We start from the raw sequence: 24,905 nt of genomic DNA, 5'->3' as shown, positions 1-24,905 counted from the left end.
TATAGTGTCTACATTTGTGTCATATTGTTTTCAAAGCACTTCTTCATCCATTTGCTCACTGGACTCTACAGCAGGCTATGGGCTGGGAAGAAAATGAGCTATTTCTAGGTCGTGGGTGGTCATATGATGACTCCCCCGACTGAACCACACCTTCTCCATGAGGGGCCAGCATCTGCTGGTCAGCCTCTTGGGCACCTGTACTCACATAGCATTGCCTTTGCTCTCCAGGTGAAAGCAGAGATGGAGACTCTGGTGAGAGAGAAGGGTGTCAACTCGTTCCAGATGTTCATGACCTACAAGGACTTGTATATGCTTCGGGACAGTGAGCTGTACCAAGTGCTGCACGCTTGCAAAGACATCGGGGCAATCGCCCGAGTCCATGCTGAAAATGGGGAGCTCGTGGCAGAGGCAAGGCAGTAGGGAATGTTGGGGAAAAGGACCCCAGGGCCCCAGTGGAAAGTTCTCGGGGGATTCATGACCACCCATTACCTAGCCTACAAGGTTCAGACAAAACAAGTTGTAAAAACAAGTGCAAGATGGGGCTGGCCAAGTGGCTCAGTTGGTTAAGAGTTGGCTTAAGAGCATGAGCTCTGAGCAACAGTGCCGCTGGCTCGATTCCCACGTGGGATGGTGGCTACGCCCACCCTCAACTAAGATTGAACACAGCACCTTGAGTTTAGAGGCCACGAGCTGCCGATGGACAGCCAGATGGTGACTGGCACCCTTCACAATGAAGATTGAAGAACAACAACTGGCTGGTCCCCTTCCCCAATTCCCCAACACTGTTCCCCTCCCCCAAAACCCCAATGAAATCTTATTAAAAAAAAAAAAACAAGTGCAAGATGTTAACACCCCAGATGACATCTTTGGCAAATATTTGGCAGAAAATCCAAACCCTTCTACTATCTGTAAAAAACAAATCTCTCTAGTTCAAAAGGGTTTCTAAGTCTTAGATGATGATGTCTTGATTCTAATAGTATGATATTTAAATTCCATTACAGCAAAGGGGTTTGGAGCACCCTTACAAAATATTTTAATGAGATTTCCAGCAGGGAAATTATGACTTTCAGAACAATAAAAAGTGCGTGTCTTTGGTGTCCCAGACCTGTTTGCTAGTTACAGAACTGTATTTTTAAGAGGAAAAGATATTTTCAATTATTATGAAGTGAAACTGAGAAAAGCCTTCCTGAAAGGGAGCGCTGCACTCATGCTGCCCTCTTTAGAAGATGAATATTACCGAAGTGAAGAAAGTAGCAAGCCTACTGGAATGGGCCATGTCTAGCATATTTTACTGTCCCTTGGGTTTGGTTTTTTTGTTTGTTTGTTTTTTGTATCTCTGATTCTCTGAATTTTCTTTCTTTTGCTATTATTCAGGGTGCTAAGGAGGCGCTAGATTTGGGTATCACAGGTCCAGAAGGAATAGAGATCAGCCGTCCAGAGGAGGTGAGGAAGACTTCCTGTGTGTCCTTTGTCAACTGCTTTCCTATAGATTCACAGACTCTTTAGGATAGAAGAGACATCAGTAAATATAAATTGTATATTATCACTTTCTCCACGGGTGAAATTCCCATCTGGAAACTTTCCAGGAATCAGCTTCCTCCATACTGAGGCTGACTTGGCCTTGAGCGTCCCTGAGAAAGGCAGTTTGGGGGAAACCAGACCCACCTCATTTGAGTCTGATTTCAAGGATCTGAGGGAGACAATGTAAGCACACCAGGGCTTGCTTACCCAAAATTGAATCAGGATAGAAAACAGAAAGCAAGGTGCCAACCTAGTGGCTCAGTTGGTTAAGAGCTTGCTCAAGAGTGTGAGCTTTGAGCAACAGGGTCACCGGTTCCATTCCCGGCCCAAGCTGAGCTGCCGCTGAGCTGCCAACAGGTGGCAGGAAGGCTCAACTAAAAAATCAAACAAACAAACAAAAAACAGTAGGAAAACAGAAACCGAAAGGTGTGTTTCTTCAGATGTCAGAAGAAATTCTGGATGATAAGCCAGTGACTCAGTGTTTGGGGATGAGATTCCTTCGAGCATGAGGAAGACTTTGGACCCTTTCTACCGGAAACCAGAGGCACATACGTGTCTGTGCTCTCTCCCCCTTGTTGCCTTATTACTCTCTGAAATGGTAACTCAGAGCCCTGCTGTCATTCTGCCCTCTGATGTTATCCTGGAACAGTTTTGCAAGACGTCAATACAAATCACCCATTCCCCTGCTAAAGAATTCTGCTCTGGAGGGACAACACTAGACCGATAATGGCTTCTTGCCCTATGACCCTGTTCAGACATCCCTTGCGATTTGTGAGGGGAAAGCTGTTTCCCATTTCTTCAAAGCTTTAAATGCAGAGTGGTGGTTGGATGTCCACGAGTGATTGATGGGGAGGCCTTGAGGGATGAGGAACTGGAGACAGGGTGTGATGGATGCTACTGCCATTAGACAAGAGCCAAGTCGGCCCATAATGGGTCAGCTGGGGGTGGGGGTCCCACCTTACTCCTGCCCTGGGTCTGCCCATGTCTGTCAGCACCCTTAAATATAGCTCCTGCTTTGGCACCTAAGAGTTGATCAAGAGGCAGCAGAATTCAGCAAAGTAAATACTGTGCCTGTGAGAACAGGGGTGAGTGGGAGGTGGGCACAGAACTGTACTTTGTTGAGTTATATGAGGGGAAGAGCAAGGCTTTGACTGTGGTGGTAGCAGTAGCAAAAATTATCACCGTCATCATCTGTTGGTTAAAGGGAAGGGTCCTGGGTCTATCTACAGCAAGGGAGATTTTGCTCCCCAGGAGACATTTGACAATGTCTAGAGATATTTTTGATTATCTCAACTGAGGGGTAGGGTGCTACTGGCATTTAGGGGGTAGAGGCAAGGGATGCTGTTAAAGATCCTACAATGCCCAAACAGCCCGCCATGCTAAAGAATTATCTAACTCAAAATGTCAGTAATACTGAGGTTCAGAAACCCTGTCCGAGGCTAATTTCCAGCTCGGTATCTGTCGATATCACTCCTTTGCTGCAGTGCTAAGGTGGCTATGGAGAGAATACACCAGAAAACAAGGAGGGATGTGACTCCAGGTTTTCATTTGCTTTTGTTTCATTGCCTTTTAATTAAGCCCTGAGTAGCATCCTGCAAGGATGTGCCTGGTGTACTAAATCCTAAGATTCTCTCAGGGTGGGCAGAGGTGCTTGGAGCTTGGTGCCCCTGCTCAGGGCTTGCCCTCAAGCCAGCCCTATGGGTATAGTTGGCCCCTCTGGCTCTGTGTCAGATACTCCAGCACTTTCTACAAGGTAGACTCTCAGACAGATGTGGGCTTGCTTGGGGGAGATAGTGAAGCTTGTTTTCTTCCTGCCCTTTGTTTCTAACAGCTGGAAGCTGAAGCCACTCACCGAGTTATCACCATTGCAAACAGGGTAAGTAGACCCTGGCTCGCCCTAAGCCCATTCTTGAATCTGGGATCAGAAATCAACCTCTCCAGTGGCGTCCCATTCTGCTGTGAGTGCCAGCTTCATGCCTGGCTCAAACTGTTCGCTGAATGAACGCTGTTATTCCCCCAGACCTGGCAGGGGTCCTCCCTGCCACCAGCTCTCCATTCCACCCCACTGAGCCTGGTTTCAGAGCTCAAGTGGAAAAGGCTCGCAAGGGAGACCGGGCAAGGTGGGGCACACAGAGCCTCGCTGCAAGTGGAGTCTGCTTCTTGTAGAGGGATAGGTAGACACTGCGCTTAGAGAGCAATGATTTCAACCTCTGCCTCTGGGCCATTCACAATTAATCCTTGGTGTGGTCCAGCGTAAAGCCCTCTCAGGGTCGGGGCATTGACGCATGTGGTGCTGGGAACGAGCAAGAGATGTGGGGCCTTTACCAAATACAAGCTTTCGATCATATGCAAGTCACTCAGCCACTGATATACTATTGCATTACCGAACATTGGAAGGATACTATCACTCACTTCTCACAGGGTGGTTGTGAGGATCAAAGGAGTCATGGAAGGAAAAGCACTTTATAAACAGAGCGCTGTACGAAGGTCATTCATTTCTCTTTCTAACATCTTCAAAGAGTTTGATTTGCTCAGATAATCTGAAGTACCTCCTCTAGAACACCAGTTTTCTGAGTGTGGTCCCTGGCGGCGGCGGCGGCATCACTTGTTAGAAATAAGAACATAGAAATGCAAATTCTCGGGCAGACCTATTGAATCAGAAACTAGGGTGATGCCCAGCAATCTGTGTTTTAACAGACCCGCCAACGATTGTAAAGGCACTAACGCTTGAGAACCTCTCCTCTGGCAAGACCCCGGCTACCCGGGAGGATGTAAGCACAAGGGTGTGGTGGTAGAAACACAGAGAGCTTGGAGGTCCAGCTGGTTTCAGAATTAGTCAGTAAACTTATGTCAAGCACGTCAAACGTCAGGCCAGCTCCTAAACCCTCGGTCCTCGTAATGAGATAAACAAGGAAGGCTTCAGAAGAACATTTGGGAAAACAGTTTCCCATTAGCAGTTGATAAGCTGGGGGCTGGACAAGGTCATTGTTTCACTGTCATAACCATTGTTATGTTATTAGTTACTTCCTGATGGAAAGTTTCCCCGGAATAAGGAAGTGTCTGAACAACAAAAGGTCACCCCTGTTTTTTAGCTCCAGTATATGCCCAGAGAACGTAAACCACAGACCATGGCTCAGTAGAGGAAAAGCTAATCAATATTACAATCCAGGCGTCCATTTGGAAGACCGGCCCGGTCTGGCGTAGACTCTGAACCCTGAACCCCTTGTATTTTCTTTGCTCCAGGGTACATTCTGTCTACTGATAATGCAGCCCTCAGATGGCAGGCATTGTAATTTTAGATATGGAATATAACACACGACTATCTCTAAGTCATCACATTCATGAACAGGAAATTAAAGTAGTACCTTGTTTTAAACTATAAATAGCCTTTTGTGGGTTTATAGAAAATGTGAAGTTCAGCTCTCAGCATCTTGCCCCATGTTCCCCTGTTGGGCTCTGGTGCTGGGTGCTCCTTGCCCCACGAAGTTCCCCTGCAGCTTGTGGCTCTGGCTGCCAGTCCCGCACTCCTAATGGAAGACTGTCACCTTGAGGGTAGGGCTGAGTGATGCAGGGAGAGGGGTTGGGGCCAGGGTTGATTTGACCAGGGGTTATGTTGGTGCATGTGAGGTTTTTGGGGTTGATGCTCTCTCCTTCCTGTCATGTTTCTGTGTTTAGACTCACTGTCCGATCTATCTGGTCAATGTGTCCAGCATCTCGGCCGGTGATGTTATCGCAGCTGCTAAGATGCAAGGTGAGTCCTTGGCAAGGAGAACAAAGGATCAGGGATGGAAGGGCATGTGTGTGGTGGGATTGGACCCCCGATAGGGCCCACTAGCTCCGTGCACTTCCTGGCCCAGGGTCCTGAGGCCCAGCCCTGAGCCTCCCCTTCTCCTTCTCACCCTGTTCCCCAGAAGCACCCTGCACTAGCCTGGCTTCAGTCCATTAGAACCAGAATGTTTTCCTCTGCGCACTTGTATGCATGACAGCTTTACAGAAGTGTCTGTCACCGCTCCTAGGTCTGGCAAAATTGTGCAAGTTTTCAGTCAACTCATTATTTGGGATCTTTCTGGCCTCTTGGGTTTTATTAGTAGTTGCCTTGGTAACCAACATGAACTCCTGGACCAGTTCCAGTGGACATTTCAGGGGATGCCTGGGACGTCCCTGGAGAAGTGACAGTGTGTGGACCTAACTTCCCTCACCGCCACCTAGAACCCTGTGTTTGAGCCCCGGGCACCTGTGTGTCTACTGTTGCTGAGCACCTGGCAACACCTGAAGGCTTTGTACTTGCTTGTAGTCCCAGCCCTGCTCAGGGTGCCAGTAAGTCACGGTCACAAACCTGAGGATAGAAACAGGAGCAAGAGCCCCCAGCCTTCCCACCATACTGCCCTCTGGACCCCGCCTCCTGACTGGACTCCACCTCCATCTCCCTGCCCCCTGGCTGTGCTATGGATCCCACCCCTAGCAATTCTCCTACAGGTGCTCACAGCCCAGACTGCCCCCTTAGCGTGTCGTTCACAGCCCTCCATCCTCCCCTTAGCACCCGTGCTCCAGCTCTACCTCGGGGCCGTTGCCCTTCAGTTCTCATTGCCTAGAGTCGGTATGGCGATAGGGAACACTGGCCTTGAACCCAGCTGTGATCTCAAACCCCTGCGTGAGCTTGGGCAAGTCCCTTCCTCTCTCTGACTTCACCTCCATCACTTGTCAAATGCGAGCCCCAGACCAATGATCTCGCAGGTTCCCTGGCTTCCCAGTTATGGTTTGACGCTTCTTCTTCCAGGGAAGGTTGTGCTGGCTGAGACCACCACTGCGCACGCTACCCTGACAGGCTTACACTACTACCACCAGGACTGGTCCCATGCCGCCGCCTATGTCACGGTGCCTCCCCTGAGACTGGACACCAACACCTCAACCTACCTCATGAGCCTGCTGGCCAAGTAAGATGTTTCAGTAGGACCGCTGTGCCCCCATAGCACGTCATTAACTCATAATGCATGCCATTTTAGGAATCTGTAGATCCTGAAGGTGATGTAGAGGCCCCCAATCTAACCTAGGTTTGATTTCATTGTGCCCAAAGGATGATTTTGCTTTTGTTACCCTCTCCAGAGCCCAACAGATAATTGCCATCCCATTGGGCCCCCATGACCACTTGATCTGGAGCAAGAGCTTCTGAGGTATCAGAGTAAAGAGCATATATAAAACGGTGAATGGTGGTTATTCAGAATTTCAAAGGACATTGATATCTTACACTAAAGACTGGAACTATAGGATGTGGTCTCTGGCTTATCCTAGAATACATGTGGACCTTTCTATCGCTTCTTTTTCTTTACCTCTCCCTCTTCTCATTGTTTCACATGTGTGTACCTCCTTATGTGTACCTCTCTCCTGTACCTTTCTCCCTTCTTTCTTTACCCATCCCCCTTTTTTCTTCTGCCCTTTCTCTTCCTTTCTCCTCATATTCTCCCTCTAGACCTCTTCTCCAGCTTCACTTTTTCTAACACTGCTTTTTTCCCCATTTGATCCAAATCTAAAGGAGATGGTTTAATAAACAGTCCGGATTTGGTGGGAAACAAACACAAAAGATTTTGTTTTGTCCCAATAACTGCTTGCAACTTCTTTCTTTGCTCTAATGACGTTTTGGGTAGAGGCCACTGCTTTCCCTTTCCTTTAGGTTATTCAAATCCAGTTCAGTTTAAGTCAGCCTCTTCCCCTCCCCACCCCCAGCTCAGGGATGCGAGACAGGAGAAGATTAGGAATAAAGGGGGCAGGGTGATTCTTCTCCATACCCAAGCACATTAGTTGTTGCTGCTTCTCAGGCTAAGTCACTGGCCTTTGGGGCCCTCCTTGTGCAGGGCACATGCCCAAGGTGGGCTCTCTTGTGCAACCCTCACACAATGCCCTGATGTAGGAAATGGATTCCAGCTTGGCCTCTTCTTCCTGCACCTTCCCAGCTTCCAGAACTAGCAGTGTCCCTGTGAACAAGGACCCTGACAAGGCAGTTTTAGCCTGGCAACCTTCTGCGGTGTCTGGGGCCCAGAGGAAGCTCACACTGCTTAGCCACTCCCTGCGGTGGGAGGACAGGCTGTCCCCATGCCACTCGCCCAGCGGCTCAGAGGCAGGCCCACCTCCCAGGCAGATGCCCACTGCTATCACCACTGATCTCCACAGGGGAACCTCTTGAAATGTCCCCTCCTTGACTTTGGGGTAGACTGGTGCGGGAGAGAGGGAAAGAGGAAGGACAGAAAGACGACAAGACTCTCCATCCTGCCCCCACCCCCCTCCCTATATTCTGCTTTTACAGACCTAGGGCTGGTGATATGCCTCTTCTAGGGTGATTGGGGTGGGGGGTGTTGCGGGAAGTGACCAGCCCCAGTTGAAGGTGGCTGTCTGTAGATACTGGGACACTTATTTATTTATTTTTTAAAGATTTTTTATTTTATTGGGGAATTGGGGGAAGGGGAACAGACAAGTTGCTGTCGTTTTGTTCTTCCCAGTCTAGTTGTGGAGGACGTTGCTTCACTGGCCCAAGTTGACACCATCATTGCGCTCTTCCCGGGTGAAGCAGATCAGTCGCCGGCTTCTGGATGGCCGCTCACAGTGGCTGCTGGCCGCTCACGCTGGCTGCTGGCTACACACGGTAGCCCATGGCAACCCACTGCAGCAGAGGCTGCAGCCTACGCTGTCACTGGCGACTCACGGCAGCCCAGCTCCAGGTTGAGCTGTTGTTCAGCATCTTAGCTGTAGAGGGCAGTGTCACTGGCCCTCATATGTGGGATTTGAACCAGGGCCCTCTGGCGTCCCAAGCCAGCTCTTAACCAACGTGCCACTTGGCCGTCCCACTGGGACACTTATTTTATCCATGTCCTCAGTTTTCAGTCCTGGCTGCCAACAACTGGAATATTCCCACTCCACATCCTGCTGTGTCAACACCTTAAAGAGCAGTGTGGGATGTGGGGACTTTCCAGATACAAACGGAGTGCAGTCAGTAGGGTCCCGGGGTAAATGTGGCCCCTGGAGGTGGAGGTGGCACAGTGACAGTAATTATATTCTGTCTTGTAGTTTTGCTCTGTTACTAAGCATCAGCAGCTCTCAAACAGATTGCAGTATATTGAGAGAGTAACAAAGGATGAAGGGAGAAATGCTAGATCAGCTTTTGCTTTTAAAAATGCTTTTCATTGGGAAAAACCATCATTATCAACACAACAAAACAAACAAGTATCAAGAACTAATAATTTGGACTCAGTTCCAAGGTCAAAGAAGCTTTTGAAATACTTCTGCTTGCCATAAGTAAATTTACTGAAAGAATAAAAAGGTAGTAAATGCTCCAACCCACCCAAATTACAGTGCCCAAACCCACACAAATGCAGATAGGCCGGGGAGAGTATTATTGAGTAATTTGAGTTTTTATATCTAACTTATTTTGTCAAATTATTTAAATAAATTCTATTTACTTAAATAGAATTGTAATTTCATGTGAACTATTATGAGAATAGTTTGAATCCCTTTTTTAATCAGTGCATATGGTACATGTGCACAATTTTATAGAATTTGGAGCATAGTTTTAACATTTTAGTTCTTTATAGGAATTTATGATTACTGTAATTTTGCTTTTATGACACATCGTTGGTGATAACTGATATTATGCAAGACACGTGATTAAAAACCCAGACACCAATTATCATATTCCTATAAGAAAATATGAGCTGCTTCATAATGATCTACTTTAGGATATGATTTCTTAGGATATATCAGGGTAAAGAATACAATCTACAGATGTAAGGATTTGTCCTTTGTTTAAAATCTGACTTCTTAAAAGGATCAGAAGTTTTCTCATTTGAACATATAAAATTTTAAAGCACTTAACAAAGCTGGTCGTATTTTAAACTTGAAAGAGTAGGGAAGGGTATTTCATGTCTCCCAGATTCTGGGCAGAACTGGGAGACCTCAAAAGCCCTTCTGGAATGTGACCACACCCATTCACACCTGCCCGGGAGGCACCTACTTTGTAGGACCCTTTTTAGAAAAGTGGGTGCTCAGGACAACTTGTCGGTTAAAGAATGGGAGTTGAGCAAGTTGCTCCCAGAGTCCCTGACCCTCAGCCCATGACTGATCTGAGCCCTGCCCAGGTATCTGGAGGACCCCTAAGGAGAAAGTGAAACCCTAAAGAGTCTGTTCATCTCTGGTGGGTTCTGCAGGCCCGGGGAATGTGGGGAGCCCTGGGGGACCCTAGGACAAACCATCTGCTCTGTGGAAGAGTCCCTCCGCAGGCTCTGAGAGGGCCCAGAGCAGTCAGTGTCTTTGGCCCAGATAGATATCAGCCCATGCCACAGGAATAGCTAAGTCATCTCACTGTGGATTTGTTCAAGGATATTAGTCATTTGGCAAAAGCTGTAACTGATGAGTCCGCAGGCCCCCAGTGGAGACAGCCCTCCAGGCAGCCTGAACCAGAACATCTGAGAGCTTTACAAATATGCCTCTTGGGCCAGCTGAGTGGCTCGTTGGTTAAGAGTTGTTGGCTTGGGAGCGTGAGCTCTGAGCATCAGGGCCACCAGTTTGGATCCCACATGGGCCAGTGACGCTGTGCCCTCTACAGCTAAGATGGTGAACAACGGCTCAACCTGGAGCTGGGCTGCCATGAGTCGCCGGTGACAGCGTAGGCTGCAGTGGGGCTGCAGTGGGCTGCCATAAGCTACCTTGAGTGGCCGGCAGCCAGCATGAGCATCCAGCAGCCAGCACGAGCTGCCGTGAGCCACTGTGAGCGGCCGTCCAATGGCCAGTGACCAATCTGCCTCAGCCAGAAAGAGCGCAATGATCACAATACAAAAATGAGCCAGTGAAGCAACATCCTCCACAACTAGACTGAAGAACAAAAGGACAGCAACTTGTCTGTTCCCCTTCCCCAATTCCCCTTCTGAAGCGGGCATCACAGATGGCCCACATGTACTCGTCAGGCTTTGGTGCCTCCTACAAGTAAAATTAGACTCTCAGGGCCCCCACTATGTGGTCCCCCTCTCCCACATGACCACCCGTGCTCCAGCTGGGACCCTTCCTGCCCTCCCACGGTGTTTCCTCTTGAGGTTGTCCTGGCCTGGGTGACATGGGCAGTCTCTCCCCTCCACTCCTCACCACCTCTGAGCCTACAGAGATCTCTGAATACAAGCCAGCTGTCTGCCTCCCTCATTAGGCACAGGATCTGCCATGTGCAGTCTCTCACCGCCAAAGTCTCTGCCCTGAGTTCTTAGCTAGCCCAGGAGCCTCTCAAGAGCACAGCCATGCCTTAGCCACCTACAGCCTTACATGGAGCTGGCCTCTAACCATTTGAGGACAATGGTCATGGATGGCAGTGGCGATAAATCAGTTGAGTTGCATACTATTGCTGGTTTATTGAGACAGACTTCTCTTCTCTCTTGTCTCTCCTTCCCCTTTCTTGGCCATTAGAGCCCCCACGTCCAAGGAAAGCTATGGCTCCAAGTTATTTGCAAAGCTCAACATTGAACTTGTGTTCTACCAAGCACATCCTTGTTGCCAGCAGGGACTGGTGGGGGTTGAGGGCGATGAGAGGGACTTTACATATGATTCTGTGGTAGTAAAACTACCGCCACCCTCTCACTTTAGCTAAACTCTTAAGTTCAGTTTTTCCCTGCCCACTATCTTAAGTCTTAAAAGCCGACATCCTGAAGACTCGATGTCTCCTGTGACACACAGTCTGTGCCATCTTCAGCACATATCCCCATTCTGCTGATGAGTAAACTGAGGTTCTCACAGATTAAGTTACTTGTTAAAGGTCGTACAGCTACTAAGTGGCAGAGCCGAGACTGAAATCAGCTTTGTCTGGTTCATAAGCAAAGGCTTTTTCCCTGTACCTGTCCCCCTTCTGGGACCCTGGCCTCTTTCCCTCTACTGGACACGTCCTTCTCTCTACCTAGTGATACTCTGAACATTGTGGCGTCAGATCACCGGCCTTTCACAACAAAGCAGAAAGCTATGGGCAAGGAGGACTTCACCAAGATCCCGCATGGAGTGAGTGGCGTGCAGGACCGCATGAGCGTCATCTGGGAGAGAGGCGTGGTACGTTCTCGGGACCCCCTCCCCACTCTAGTCCTAGTAAGAGTTTTCACCCTTAGGAGGTTTGGGTCAACCACAGCTCCTTGTTTCTCAAAAACAAACATAAAAAGGTCTTTTTCCCCATGATCAGAAAGGTGATAGGACTAATATAGAAATTTGGAAGATACAGAAAAATATTAGGAAACAAAAATCCCCGTAACTCCATACCAAGAAATTAAACTGCTAATGTTTTGATATGTTTCCTTCTAATTCTATGTGTGTCTTATACATTATTTTAATATCTGGATTCATCCTTTTTTTTCAAAAAACTATGTATCTTAAGTGTCTTCCTATATCAGTAAAAATCCTTTAAAACCCTCTTTTAATGGATAAATAATATTTCCTCCAATGGACATACCATACTTCAATTAATTCTTTCCTGATGTTTGGAACTTTCAGCTGTTTCAAATTTTTGCACTTACACATAGTGCTGCCGAGAACCTCTTTGTTCATGAGTAAATGTCAGCATTTCTAATTATTTCCTGAGGACAGATTCCTGGAAGTTGATTTCTGGACCAAGGGATTAAACATTTTGAAGGCTTTGATATAGTTTGTCCAATTACTTTTGAATAAAGATAGGGACTGGGGATTCATTGAATACCATCTGTTCTCTCCATAAAGAATATGTAATTTTGGTCTTAACCTACCATGGATTCGATGCAGCAGAGAGTTTGAGCGCAAGGAGATTTGACATCCTCAAGACTAGGCCTCCAGCTCAGGGAGGACCATGAGGTGGCTCGGGAATCCCTAAAAGATTCCACAGTGCTCTTATGGGTGGGTAGGTGGGTAGGGCAGCAAGATGCTTTTCCAGAGCACAGGACATGTCTGTCTGTGGATGAGGGGGCCTCCTGACTCATCCATAGTGGGCACATGAGCAGAGCTGGTATTACAATCAGGAGGTAGATTTCCACCAGGCAGGCAACCTTTTGGAATAAGGGTCCACTCACCATTGTTGTTGGATGAAGGAGAAAGGCGTAAGCAAGCACCTGGAATCACGCCAAGTCAGTTGGCTCATCTGAAATGGTGCCCACGGCATTGTCCACCCCAGCGCCATCATTCTGACCAACTAAAAGGCCATAGGCCAGGGTCAAGGGTGACCGAGGGTTGAAGGCCCATACACACAGGGGCCTGGCTGACTTTACACTTCTGCAATATTTCAGGTTGGAGGGAAGATGGATGAGAACCGTTTTGTGGCCGTCACCAGTTCCAATGCCGCGAAGATTCTCAACCTGTACCCCCGCAAGGGCCGCGTCATCCCGGGAGCCGATGCCGACGTGGTGGTGTGGGACCCCGAAGCCACAAAGTAAAGCCTGCTGCTAGTCTCCGGGGCTAGAGGACTTGGGATTTTAAGGGACTTGTATTACAGAACTCCAAAAGCATATCATCTCTGCAATGCTTCTAGCTTAGAGAAGTATGACCCTGAGGTGTGTGCAACAAATATTTGAGGGCCTCCCATAGTCCGGGCACTGGGCACACAACCGTGAACAGCTCCCCCTGCACAGCACTTTACAGTGTTTCAAAGCTGCTTCACATCAGGCATCTCATTTGATTTGGCTCACAGCCCCAAGATGCACTCAAGCCTCAAGTTCATCTTTCCATTTTGCTATTGCAGAAACTAAGACCAGAGTGTAGAGCGACTCCCCACATCACATAGCTAATAAGTGGCCAAAACGGACAGATATCCTGACTCTTGGCTCCAGGCTCTTCCACCTCTGCTTCTCTCCCTGAGGGTGTGGAACCTTGAACACACAGCGCTTGACACCCACAGCATTGATGACCGCAAGATGAGTGAATAAAATGACGTGTGTCAGGAGTGATCATGCCATAGGATGCAGAGCATCATTTTTACCTGCAGAGGAGACAGGAATCGTTTTTTTATATTAAATTTCATTCAGTCAACCAATATTTGTTAAGGGCCACTGTTTGCACTAGTTGCACAAGCTAGCAGTGAACAAAATGCACTGGGAGGTTGAAAATGAAAGGTTGGATAGCAATGCAAGTCCACCCTGTGCACCACCACCCCCGCACCACCACCACCACCCACCCACCCCCCAGTGCCAGGATCCCCACACTATCTTCTCCACTTGGGCCCTTGAGAAGCCCTGTTCTGCATCCTGACAGCAGCGGCTGGTCCCTGTCACTGTTGTGGATCTGCCCGTTACTGACTGATGCTGGCAGAAAGACCCTTTGAGTTTAGCCCAGCGTACTTGGCTGCGTTAAAAAAGACCACAGGCTAAAGGGCCTAAACAATAGAAATCTGTTTTCTCAAAGTTCTGGAGGCTAGAAGTCCAAGATCAAGTTGTGTCAGCAGGTTTTCATTCTGAGGCCTCTCTCCTTGGCTTATACATGGCCATCTCCTCCCATTGGCTTCACATGGTCTTTACTCCGTGCGGACATGCCTGCTATCTCAACTTCCTCTTATAAGGACACCAGTCAGATTGGACCAGGGTCCACATGACCTCATTTTACTTTGATTAGTGATTTAAGGGCCCTGCCTCCATATAGAGGCACATTCAGATACTGGAGGTGAGGACTTCAACATGTAAATCCGGGGGGACACAGTTCAGCCCACAACAACCAGTGGGAAGGTGATACTTCCTTCCCACTGAGCATCACCCCGTCCCATTGAGCTGTGGTATCTTTACCTCTTCTCAGCGCTTTCTCTCCCACCATTACCTCCCCACCAGGACCATCTCAGCCAGCACCCAGGTGCAGGGAGGAGACTTCAACCTGTACGAGAACATGCGCTGCCACGGTGTGCCGCTGGTCACCATCAGCCGGGGGCGGGTCGTGTATGAGAATGGTGTCTTCATGTGCGCTGAGGGCACTGGCAAGTTCTGTCCCCTGAGGTCCTTCCCAGACACTGTCTACAAGAAGTTGGTCCAGAGAGAAAAGGTAAGATGAAGGAGGGGGAAGATGTGTGGGAAGAGGTTGAAGCTCCTTGCCGGGGACATCTCATATGACTTTTAAATCTCAAAGATGTTCTCACTCTATTTTCCCACTGAATCTATTGCCTGGAATGGTCACTTTGGGAACAAGAAATAGTAGGAAAGGAGCACCTATAACAAAGTAAAATGTATTGGGAAGGTTCCCCAACTCCTCTGGGGCTGAGGGAGCTTGTTCACAGCTGTCCCGACATCTGGTCTCTAGGAGGATTCTTGCCATCCCTGAGGGCAAGGGGCTCCCAGTTTGTCCTGAGCTACCATATTTGCCTGGAGCAGCTCTTTCTGAAACCCACCCTTTCCCTGTGACTGCAGTAGGCTGGGTGGGCTTTGCTGAGTCTGGGTCCCCCAACACTGAAGCGGTCGGGCCAGGTCTAGAATAGTTCAAACCTCAAGGGTTGCAGCCAGTCCTCAGTAAGCACCCTGGGTGTTCTCTAAAGCTTTGGGCTCCCCCTCATCCCCAGGGGCTCCCATCCCCTGGGTAGACACATTCACCCAAAAGAAGGCTGGCTGTTCCCTCATCGCTTGGGGATTGATGTCCAGCCTTGTCTCTGAGACCTGCCCTAGAGAACCTGGCCTGAATCCTTTCTGACAGCTCCAGGTGCTGGGAACTGCAGCCCTGGCCTCTGGGTGGAGGTCCCATGTCATCAGAAAAGGACAAATCTAACACATTGATAGTTGGAAGCATCTTGCTGTTTCCCCTCGCCTTTCTCTGGCCTAAAGCAATGTTATTATGGCTTCAAAATGCCCCTGCCTAGCTGTTTCCCAATGCTGTCTAGAAATGGTAAGTGTCCTTAGATATATCATAACCAAGGGCCAGGGGGGTCCCAGCCCTCACTGGGTCTAACAGCTCTCTCCTTCCCAAGGTCTGGGATGCCAGCCGTGTAATCATGGCACACTTAAGAGATAACGAGCCTTTTAAAAAACTGTTTTTTAATTTCCACACCCAGCTTCTGCCGTGTCCCATTTCTTTGTTCTTTTTGCCCAGTACGTGCCAATCCTCTATACCCAGCCATGTACTGGAGGTAGGAGCAGTGAACGTTTCTGGGTGAATCAGGAAAACAGCAGTCTGGCCTTGGCAGTCAGTTGCTTCACTCTCCAGGGAGGGAGACCCAGTGAAATAGTCTGTGTTTTAGCCTGAGGCTCCAGGTAGCAGCTCGGGGTGGGGGGCTTTTTCTGGGCCCCTCCCAGGTGACCTCGCCACTCCACCTCACCCCCATATTGTGATCACTCTCCCAGATCGGCATCAGCTTCGCATTCCTAGGTCCCACGCTCTCTACTCATGACCAGCTCTGGCTTCTAGCAGGGGACCAGAGATTTAAAGGACTTGACTGAAAATACACTTAGCTGCCATATTACTGAGCTCTAGATCTGCTTGGTACTATCGCAGGAATAAGCCTTATCAGAGCTACCTCTGTCTTGGCACACTTGCCATCAAGTGGTCACATGCCCTCTCCTTCATCCAAAATGTCTTATTGTCTTAGTTCTCTAATCCTTTACGCAGAAGCCAAGCTCCTTTACTCAGTTCCTCAGGCCTCCCCTCCTTGTTCCCACCTTTGTGCCCTCCTTGAACCACCCAAAGACTTTCCGGAGTAGCTGTTTTAGCCTTTGCCCTCCCTCCAGCTGTTCTCTGAACATCCTTCACTCTTGCTGGCCTGTGAGCCCCAAACCTGGGAGGACCCAAGGACCAGAAGGAAGGAAGGTCCCATCTGGTGGGATGGAGGGCAGGCTGGCCTTCACACCCTTCACACATTCTCCAGGCCCCCTAACCAGGGCTTCATTTCACCCTGAGCATGGTCCTCAGCAGATGCCCTCTGTCACAAGTTCATTCACATGAACCACGAGTTTCTTTCCTGAACTGTGGTTGAGCTCTCCTGTGCTGAGAGAATGTGTGACGGGACAAGGGGAAGACTAGAGTCAGATAATGCTGGTTTCCATTGTCCATCTTTGATTACCAGATAGCATTTTAAATGATCAGGCAAATAGGGCGCCCTGAGTTCCCAAAGAAACAAGAGGAAAATGTGAACATGTCCGTGACCTCTGAATTCCTCTTGCTTTGCAGGCTTGGGGGCCTTGAGGTACTGCCATTGCTTGGGTCCTTCCCAGTTTTGATGAAGTAAGGGCACATAACACTGATACTTGAAAGCAATTTTCAAAAGCATAAGAGTAAACAGCATATTCACACCAAAAGATCAGCTCTGCTAGCAAGCCTTCCATGTGTGGAATAACTAAAGACCCTTCTCTCCCAAAGGCCAACAGAGAAACCCAAAGACAAGTCTGATGTGGGGGAGCAGACCTGGGTTACCTGAAAAAAGCATGACTTTAGTTATCACAGTGTTCAGTCCAAAGGAAACTCAGGGTCTCAGGTAGGCGAATGGTCCTGTCTCCAGTATACTTCCCAGATATGGACAATGGCAGGAGGCCTTTGGGGGGCATGCCAGAAAGAGCTGTAAGAGCGATGCAGTCACACACAGGAATATCTGACAAAGGGTGGCTATGAAAGAAAATGGAACATAACGTGTTGGGGAGGATGTGGAGAAATTGAGACCCTCATTCATGCTGGAAGGAATGTAAAATGGTGCAGCCACTTTGGAAAAGTTTGGCAGTTCCCAAAATGTTGGTTACCAAATGACCCAGCATTTCCACTCTCAGGTATATACTCAAGAGAAATAAAAAAGATATCTACACAAAAGCTTATACATGAAGATTTGTAGCAGCGTTATTCATGAAAGCCCAAAAGGCGAAGCAACCCAAATGTCCATCAGCTGTTGAACAGATAAACAAATTGTGGCCTATCCATGTATCCACACAATGGAATATTATTCAGCCATAAAAGGGAATGGAGTGCTAATATATGCTACATACAACATAAATGAACCTTAAAAACATGCTAAGTGAAACAATTGTTAAAAAGACCATAATATATGATTCCATTTTTATGGAATGTCCAGAAGGAGCAGATCCATAGACAGAAAATAAATTGGTGGTTGCTTAGGGCAGTTGGGAGGGGAGAATGGGAGTGACTGCTAATCGGTATGGGGTTTTATTGGGGGTATAATGAAGATGTTTTAGAATTAGGTAGTGGTGGCGGTAGCACAACATTGTGAATATACTAAACACCACTGAATTGTATACTTTAAAATGATGAATTTTATGGTCTGTGAATTTTATCTCAATTTGAAAAAAAAAACACAATATCTGACAACAGTCCTGTGACCTTCCCAAAAAAAAGGTATTTTAGTCAGCAAATAAGGCCAAAAGAGGTCAGAGAAAGTGTTTCAAGCCCTTCTAAAAGCCAACCTCATAAGAATGTAAGCTAGGTACCAGTTCACAGCAGAACCAGCCACAATGGAGGAGCACCAGCTTCTGGGATTGCTATAAATTCAACCCGGACTTCCTTTATCCAAGTCAGTTATTATAATGACAACGTGACAATGTAAGGTCCTCAAGAAAAAGTCACTTTTATTCCCTGTTCTCTGTTACAGACCTTATGTAACAGAACTAGGGTATGCAGAAAAGAAAACTATCAGAAAATCTCATTTTCCAAAAATTATAAATGAGCAGTCTCTAAGAAGCATGGGCCTCTAGGAGAAGGGCAGCTCTGGGATGGTGCCCCTCGAATAAAGCCAGGAAGCGGGGGGCTGCCAGAAGCTGTGGCCAGCCAAGATCACTCACCAGGATTCACCGGAGACCTGTGCCCTTCACCCCTGGGACCCCTGCCACCAAAGTCAGGTGCCAAAGTGCAGCCTGGCACAGGCCAAAGCAGTTCAGACCAGGTTTGACATTCCAAGGGCTGAGCTAAATGACAGATCTGTTGTTGGAGAATTCAAAGAAATATGTAGACCGGAGAGCCTTCAAGAAATCATATCATTTCTCTGAACAAGATTTTCAATAAGCATCAAGCAACAAGGAGATTGAGGTTATGCCCCAGACGAGTGCCTGGGGTGGAGAGTATCTATGTTGCTCCTTCAGACGTTATGCACACCAACACACTTCTTCCTCCTCACAATAGCCTCTTTTAATATGATTAAGCACCCTTCAATGACCTGTGCAATAGTAATAGTTGCTGGTATTTACATGTCACTTGCCATGTGCCAGAGCAGTTCTAAGAGCTTTACTTATATTATTTGATCTCATGTGAGGGGTGCTCTCTAAGGTTGAGTATCTCAGAAATCTACTACTTTGGAAAGGATTCCACTGAAATTAAAGGGGAGCCAGTAAGTATCTCCTCTATGCATGCATACATGCATACATACTTATGCACAGGTGCATGCACACGCGCACACACTCTATTTAGGAGGTACAAGAAAAGAATTCTCCATCCCCGGTGGTCAAGGTTTAGGAAGGCCTTTGTCACAGTAATTTGGGTCCCAAGCAGAATGGCAGCATCTAGAGTCCTGTCAGCCATTGAGGAGGCTCTGGTGGTGGTGTCTAGGCTGGTGATGGTTTCATCTTTTCCCTTTTTCTCCTTCTCCGTCCTTCACTAGACCTTAAAGGTTAAGGGAGTGGACCGCACTCCCTACCTGGGGGATGTAGCTGTCGTTGTGCATCCTGGGAAAAAAGAGATGGGAACGCCACTCGCAGACACACCTACCCGGCCTGTTACCCGACATGGGGGCATGAGGGACCTTCATGAATCCAGCTTCAGCCTCTCTGGTAAGAGCAAGCGCCTCTAGGACTGGCACTTGCAGCTCCACCACAGTGGGGTGGCGGCAGGAGGGCCCAGGGGCCAGGAGGTCCGGCCAAGCAGTGGAGTTTATGCTGCTTCTCCCCTCATCTTCCTCCCTCCCTTATTGCATGTCTAGTGATGAGTGCTGGGTCCCCTACTAAATACTCACAAATATTAGGGGGGCAGAAGGGCTCTCCCAGTCCCTGGGTACCACTTTAACAGGCCATGGCCTGTGGGAGAGTCTTTCCATGGTTCCTAACTTCAGATGTTTGGTCCCTTGAAACATCTTGAGGGCTCTGCACACAGCAGGTGCCCCAGAGATTACCCAGGCTCAGAAGGATTAACCCTCTCTGCTACGTGGGACTGCACCAATACCCTCTCCCCATACCCGCTCCGTGCCAGCCTCTCTGAAAGACCTGGTATTTCTCTTATTCGCTTTCCTCCTTTACCTTATCCCCACGTTTGCCCCTCTGTCACCTTTTTTTTGTTGTTTGTTTGCCAGGAATTGTATTATATATAATATATGCAGTGTGTCTCCTCAGGGATTTTATTGTCAACAACTTTTTGTATCCCACGTGCTCTTGCAGCTGTTAAAGGTAGAGGGGTCATTGCTGAGTAAATGGCAACCCTCAGTGGAGAACAAGCAGAGGTTATAGGATGCTAGTCTGCAGGCAGCTGTGATGGAAACCGAGAGCACTTGAGAGGGGTGAGGCCGGGCCTCCGTGAACGGCCTTCAGGCCTCGCCCAGGTGCAAACCTAGTATCCGCTCTGCTAGGGCTATGCCGGGGCCCAAACAGAGAGAGGCGCGAGATCCAAAAAAAGACCTTTTTAAGTTGTTTTTGAGAAATAAGGAGCTGTGGTTGACCCAAACCTCCTAAGGGTGAAAACTCTTACTAGGACTAGAGTGGGGAGGGGCTCCAGAGAACGTACCACACCTCTCTTCCAGATGACGCTCACGCGGTCCTGCCTGCCACTCACTCCCTGCGGGATCTTGGTGAAGTTCTCCTTGCCCATAGCTTTCTGCTTTGTAGTGAAAGGCCGGTGATCTGATGCCACAATGGTGTTTATAGGGAGAGATGAGACCTGCCCACAGACTGTCTTAACCCGAGAGGCAGCGGGCTAAACCAGAGGGACGCCAAGAGGACAAGGCTGCCTGCTGAGCATCTGTCCACTATGCTCAGCTGTGTGCTGGGAGCAGCTCCAAGCAGAAGTCTGTGGGTCCTGTTTAGGAGCTGATAGCCCATGAGGAGGGGTCCTCTCCGCCACTCTCCCCTTCCTCTCAGAGCTAATCTCCTGAGAGATAACTGCTCCCCCGCCCTGAGGGCCACTGCTGCTCCAACCACTGCTACTCCAGGGACCAGAGCTCAGGGTGTCAGAAAGGGATCTATGGGTGGTTGGCTTTGCCCATCCAGGAGGTGTGGACTCCCAAGGCCGCCTGGGCCTGGCCCTTGCGCAGCAGCCAGCTCCACCGGACGGGTAAGACTTCCAGAGCTGTGGCCCCACTGGCCACTGGCTTCTGCGCCCACCCAAGTTTGGAGCAGAGCCAAGACCAGGCAGAACGCCTTGCAGACTCAGCAAACATCAGGCAGCCTCCCACCGTCCCTCTGCCCCGAACCTTGCCTGTCCTCGATGAGACAAGCTAAAGACTGTCCCACTGCACTCCCTGGGGCACCAGGCCTCCTTTTCTAAGTCTTGGGATTTCAAGATATGGGGTCTTTTGGGATGTGCTTCTTAGATTTTCCAAAAGAATGGAGCCCCCTCCCTTCTCTCTCGTATTGACGGAGGCATATGTATAAAAGCCCATATGTCCAGGCTTGGGAGTAGTAAACAGGGCATAGTAGGGCAGTAAATCATGGAGGCTCTGAACCAGGAAGACCAGGCTTCAAATCCAGGTTCTGCCACTTACACATCGTGTAACACTGAGCAAGTTACTTACATTCCATGAGCCTCAGTTTCCTCATCTGTAAAATGGGAAGGAGTTGTAAGGATTAAAACAGATCATACACAGGGAGGGCCTCCCAGCCTCCATCACAAGCAGTGACTATGCTTTTATGACCCAGGCAAGAGCAGCCCAGCTCACCCTCTGCTTCCTCCCCTGCAGGCTCTCAGATTGATGACCATGTTCCAAAGCGAGCCTCAGCTCGGATCCTCGCTCCCCCCGGAGGCAGGTCAAGCGGCATTTGGTAAAGGCACTGACCAGCCCCCCAAGTGAGGATGCACTGCTGCCACCAGCCCGCACACCCTCCGGCCGAAGCTGCAGGGGCAGGAGAGGCTGGGCTGGGCAGCTCACCACCTGAGGGGCTATGGGACCCGGGGAGCCCTCCCCATGTCTGACACGTGATTCACTGTGTTTCGAGCCGACCCTAACAGGCACTTTGAGATGTGTTCCTCCTGCTGCCGTCCTTTCCTGCCCTGGCCTCATGGGGCCCAGGAAGCCCACACTATGCACAGAGCCCAACGCATAGAGCCCCGCCCAGCCCCTCCTCTCACACCTGCCTCCATGTGCTGGCTTCGGGAAAGCCCAGACTTGAGTGCCCTGTCCCTGGCTGACCCGCCAGTTGTCCAGAGCACTTTAGCAGATGTATTTTAAAAGGACTCCCTTCCCCGGCCCACTTAGGCCTCGTGGTCCCTTTTCTCAAGTCAGACAGGTGTTTGCTGCCCAGCCATGCCCAGGACACCCCGTTTTTCCTGACTCACCTCTGGCCCCTGTGTGGGTGTGGTTGGGATACACTGCACCCCTTTGCCAGCTTCTTCCTCTCCCTCCCCCATCCTCTGGGAGTCACAGGCCCAGAAGGGCTAGCTGGGCAGGGCGTGAGGCTGGTGCCAGGAGCGTGTACATGATTTTGTTTTGCACGTTTGGTTTGCGCAGTGGTTTGGTTTGACTTGTTTGTGCAACCTGTGAAAAATAACGGTGCTTTGTGTCACTAGCATAGCATAGAAACAGGAATAGATGTGGACCTTAGGAGATGCTGCACTCGACACCAACCAGACAGCCTAGGGCACAGAGGGGGTGGAGGGTAGAGGGTGCTGGGCTTATGGGCCCTTCTCCCACCTGGAGTCTTCCAGCTGCCACAGGCCTTGTCCCAGGCCCTCTTCCCACCTCTTCCCTTACATTCTGAGAGGGTGCCTAGGGTGCTGGCCCTGAAGACCTTTGGGTAGTAGCATGGCCTTTCCTATCCCTGGCCCTGGTCACTCCCAGCACTGACACACCCAGCTTCCTGTCAACTCCCCCTGCTGGACAGAGGCCCAGCTGCTCCTCCTGTGTGATTGGCAAGAGGCCTGATGCCTGCTAAGAGAGGGGGAGCAGGACTAGGGAGAGTAGGCTAGCTAGATGCCAGGGAAGGAGACCAGGCCAGCAGGACCTGGCTATAGTAGTCACATCGCTGCACAGGTGCTGTGGTCTCCTGTGGTTAGCACCGTCCCCTCACCTGCTGTAGCCTCCATCTCCTCCTACGTCCAGGGGCCCTCCCTGCCTCCAAAGCTCCAGATTTCCATGGAAATACTAGAGGCTGGGTGATGTCCAGCCACCCTGAGTGAGCTGGGCAGTGACCCAGCCACCTCCCCTTGTTAAGCCTCGTCCTCCCCTCGGGGAAGTGATTTCATGTTGCACATTCAGTTTAAGCACCCCGGGCTGCACATGGCTCCTGGACTTTTGGGTTAGTGGTCATACCTTGCACATGTCTACCGTGCTTTTCATGTTTTCAAAGCACTTCCATATACAAGTGCTCAATTGCTCCTCATGACCACTGAGCATGTATTACTCTCCCATTTCAAAGATAAGGCTCAGAAAGTTTAGACCTTCTGGCTCCAGAGGTGTTGTGATACCCTTAAGAGCTTGGCTATCTACCCCAGCTGTGGAAAGGAAGAGTGCGGTGATGTCCCTTGTAGATCCTACCTAGAATTTAACCAGTTAGAAGACTTACTCCCCTGATAGGCAGTCTGCTTTGTTTTGCACAGGTAGATAGATTTTTCTTGTAATGCATATTCACCGTTTGAGCCAGAACTAGTTACATGTTGGGGGTTTGCTATGTGGTTTGAGCTGCCTCCATATCCTTATCCCTTCATGCTCATCTTCCTCATTTAGGGGCTGAGATGACAGAAACGGTAGCCCAGGGAACAGAGGCAGCAAAGGCACTCCTGGAGGGTGGCAGCCATGGGTTCAGTGGCTAGGGATCTGGGCCTGGGGAACCATGACACTGACCCTTTGGTACCATGTATATCATCATTATCCCTTCTCAGCCCTTGTTGGGTCATGGGCCTTGGGCAGATGCCAAAGAGCCAAGCAGTGGTGGTGGCCCACGGGCAGAGCATCCCTGCTTGGGCTAGGAAAGCTTTACCTTCTCTGAGTGCCTCCGCCCGAGAGATGCATGGCCTGTGGCTCTGGGAGACCACGCCTTGGAGTGGTCCACCGTAGGCCTTTCACTTCACCCACCCCTGATCCTTACATAGACCCCACCCTTGCCCAGGAGCTTCTAGATGAAAATCAGAAGGATGTTCAAGGAACCAAATGAAAGGTCAGCCCCCACCACCCGCTCCTTGCCCCTGTGCAGAGTTCCAGCCAGCTTCATCAGCCCCGCGGGCTCCTGGTTGGAATGAAAAGGGTCTCTGGTTGCACTGAATGCAGCTCTCAAACTGGTCTTGTACTTGCTGAATAAATACTGTTGTTCTTGCCTTAGCTGCTCTCTAGGTTTGTGAGGTTAAGTTACCAGAAAATTGTGCTACTGTGTGTGCGTGTGTGTGTGCGTGTGTGTAGTGCTAGGAGTCCACAGTAGGTCTCTCTCTCTGTCAAGCCAATGGCGTGATGAGGGCTTTTCCAGCACTGACCCAGAAACCACAGAACCACGCGAAAACTCAAACCCCCTCCAGCTGCCCAGGTAGCAGGCACAGCCTGAGGTCGGGATGGAGCCCCCAGCACCCAAGTGACTTCCCCACTCTGTAAAAGTCATGGTGCTAAGATTGTGTCAACCCCAAGACAATACATGGTCCTGTGCTTTGGCCACCTGTTTGAGGCAAAAAATAAATAAAACAGCCCGACACCTTGTGTTCTGGTGCAGGTTTGTATTAAACTGTAGCTACTTCTCACTCGGTCTCAGTTGTGTTTCTTTAAAGGAGAGGAGGTTTGGCAGGAGACTTCTTTGACAGTAGTGGGGTGAAGCTAACGTTGCTAAGAAAACTCAGCTTTGGTTCTTCACTCATGTTGGGTGGCGGGTGGCAGGTGGCAGCTTCCTGGGAGGCCTGAGCAGAGTATGCAGATAAAAAAACAAGGTTGAGAGACGGGAGCTTCAGTGGCCCAACAGCTAGCAGCCAGTCCTCTCCTGATGGGAACAGAACCAAGGTTTGGGGTGCCACACTATTCAGGATGTGGTTGCTGAGGTATCTGGAACAGGGGTAATTAGGGGGAAGCATTAGATATAAAAGGGGGAAAACAGGCTTTCCCTGCCTACCCTTTGTCACCAAGTCTTTTGGCCACCATTTTGGAAACCCATAGCCCCCTCTTCACACAGTGGAACTCTTAGCTTATGGAATTCATAAAATTACAAAAGGCCATCCCAAGGCTAATGTGTCTTTGAAGGATCGACAGGCTTATTCTCTGGCTTGCCCAGAACCTCACCATTTGGATTGGCCCACTATACTCCCAAACTCCACCCACCTGCATCAAGACTCCTGCCTTC

General features: G+C 49.4%; 1 protein-coding gene across 1 annotated transcript in view; it reads left to right on the top strand.

Annotated features, from left to right (window-relative positions):
- DPYSL5 (dihydropyrimidinase like 5) overlaps positions 1 to 24,315 on the top strand; it is an 81,364-nt gene extending 57,049 nt beyond the window's left edge. Inside the window, exons 4-13 of the mRNA XM_019642028.1 lie at positions 229 to 408; positions 1,375 to 1,443; positions 3,353 to 3,397; positions 5,197 to 5,272; positions 6,299 to 6,455; positions 11,445 to 11,586; positions 12,783 to 12,925; positions 14,310 to 14,517; positions 19,052 to 19,220; positions 21,335 to 24,315. Of these exons, the coding sequence (XP_019497573.1) occupies positions 229 to 408; positions 1,375 to 1,443; positions 3,353 to 3,397; positions 5,197 to 5,272; positions 6,299 to 6,455; positions 11,445 to 11,586; positions 12,783 to 12,925; positions 14,310 to 14,517; positions 19,052 to 19,220; positions 21,335 to 21,420 (1,275 nt within the window). The 3' untranslated portion in view covers positions 21,421 to 24,315. The remainder of the gene's footprint in view (positions 1 to 228; positions 409 to 1,374; positions 1,444 to 3,352; positions 3,398 to 5,196; positions 5,273 to 6,298; positions 6,456 to 11,444; positions 11,587 to 12,782; positions 12,926 to 14,309; positions 14,518 to 19,051; positions 19,221 to 21,334) is intronic.
- The last annotated feature ends 590 nt before the right edge of the window (positions 24,316 to 24,905 follow it).

Source organism: Hipposideros armiger, unplaced genomic scaffold, assembly GCF_001890085.2.
Source record: "Hipposideros armiger isolate ML-2016 unplaced genomic scaffold, ASM189008v1 scaffold_0, whole genome shotgun sequence".
NCBI lineage: Eukaryota > Metazoa > Chordata > Mammalia > Chiroptera > Hipposideridae > Hipposideros > Hipposideros armiger.
Note: the sequence above shows the minus strand (reverse complement) of the source record. Positions and strands in the feature narration are given on the sequence as shown.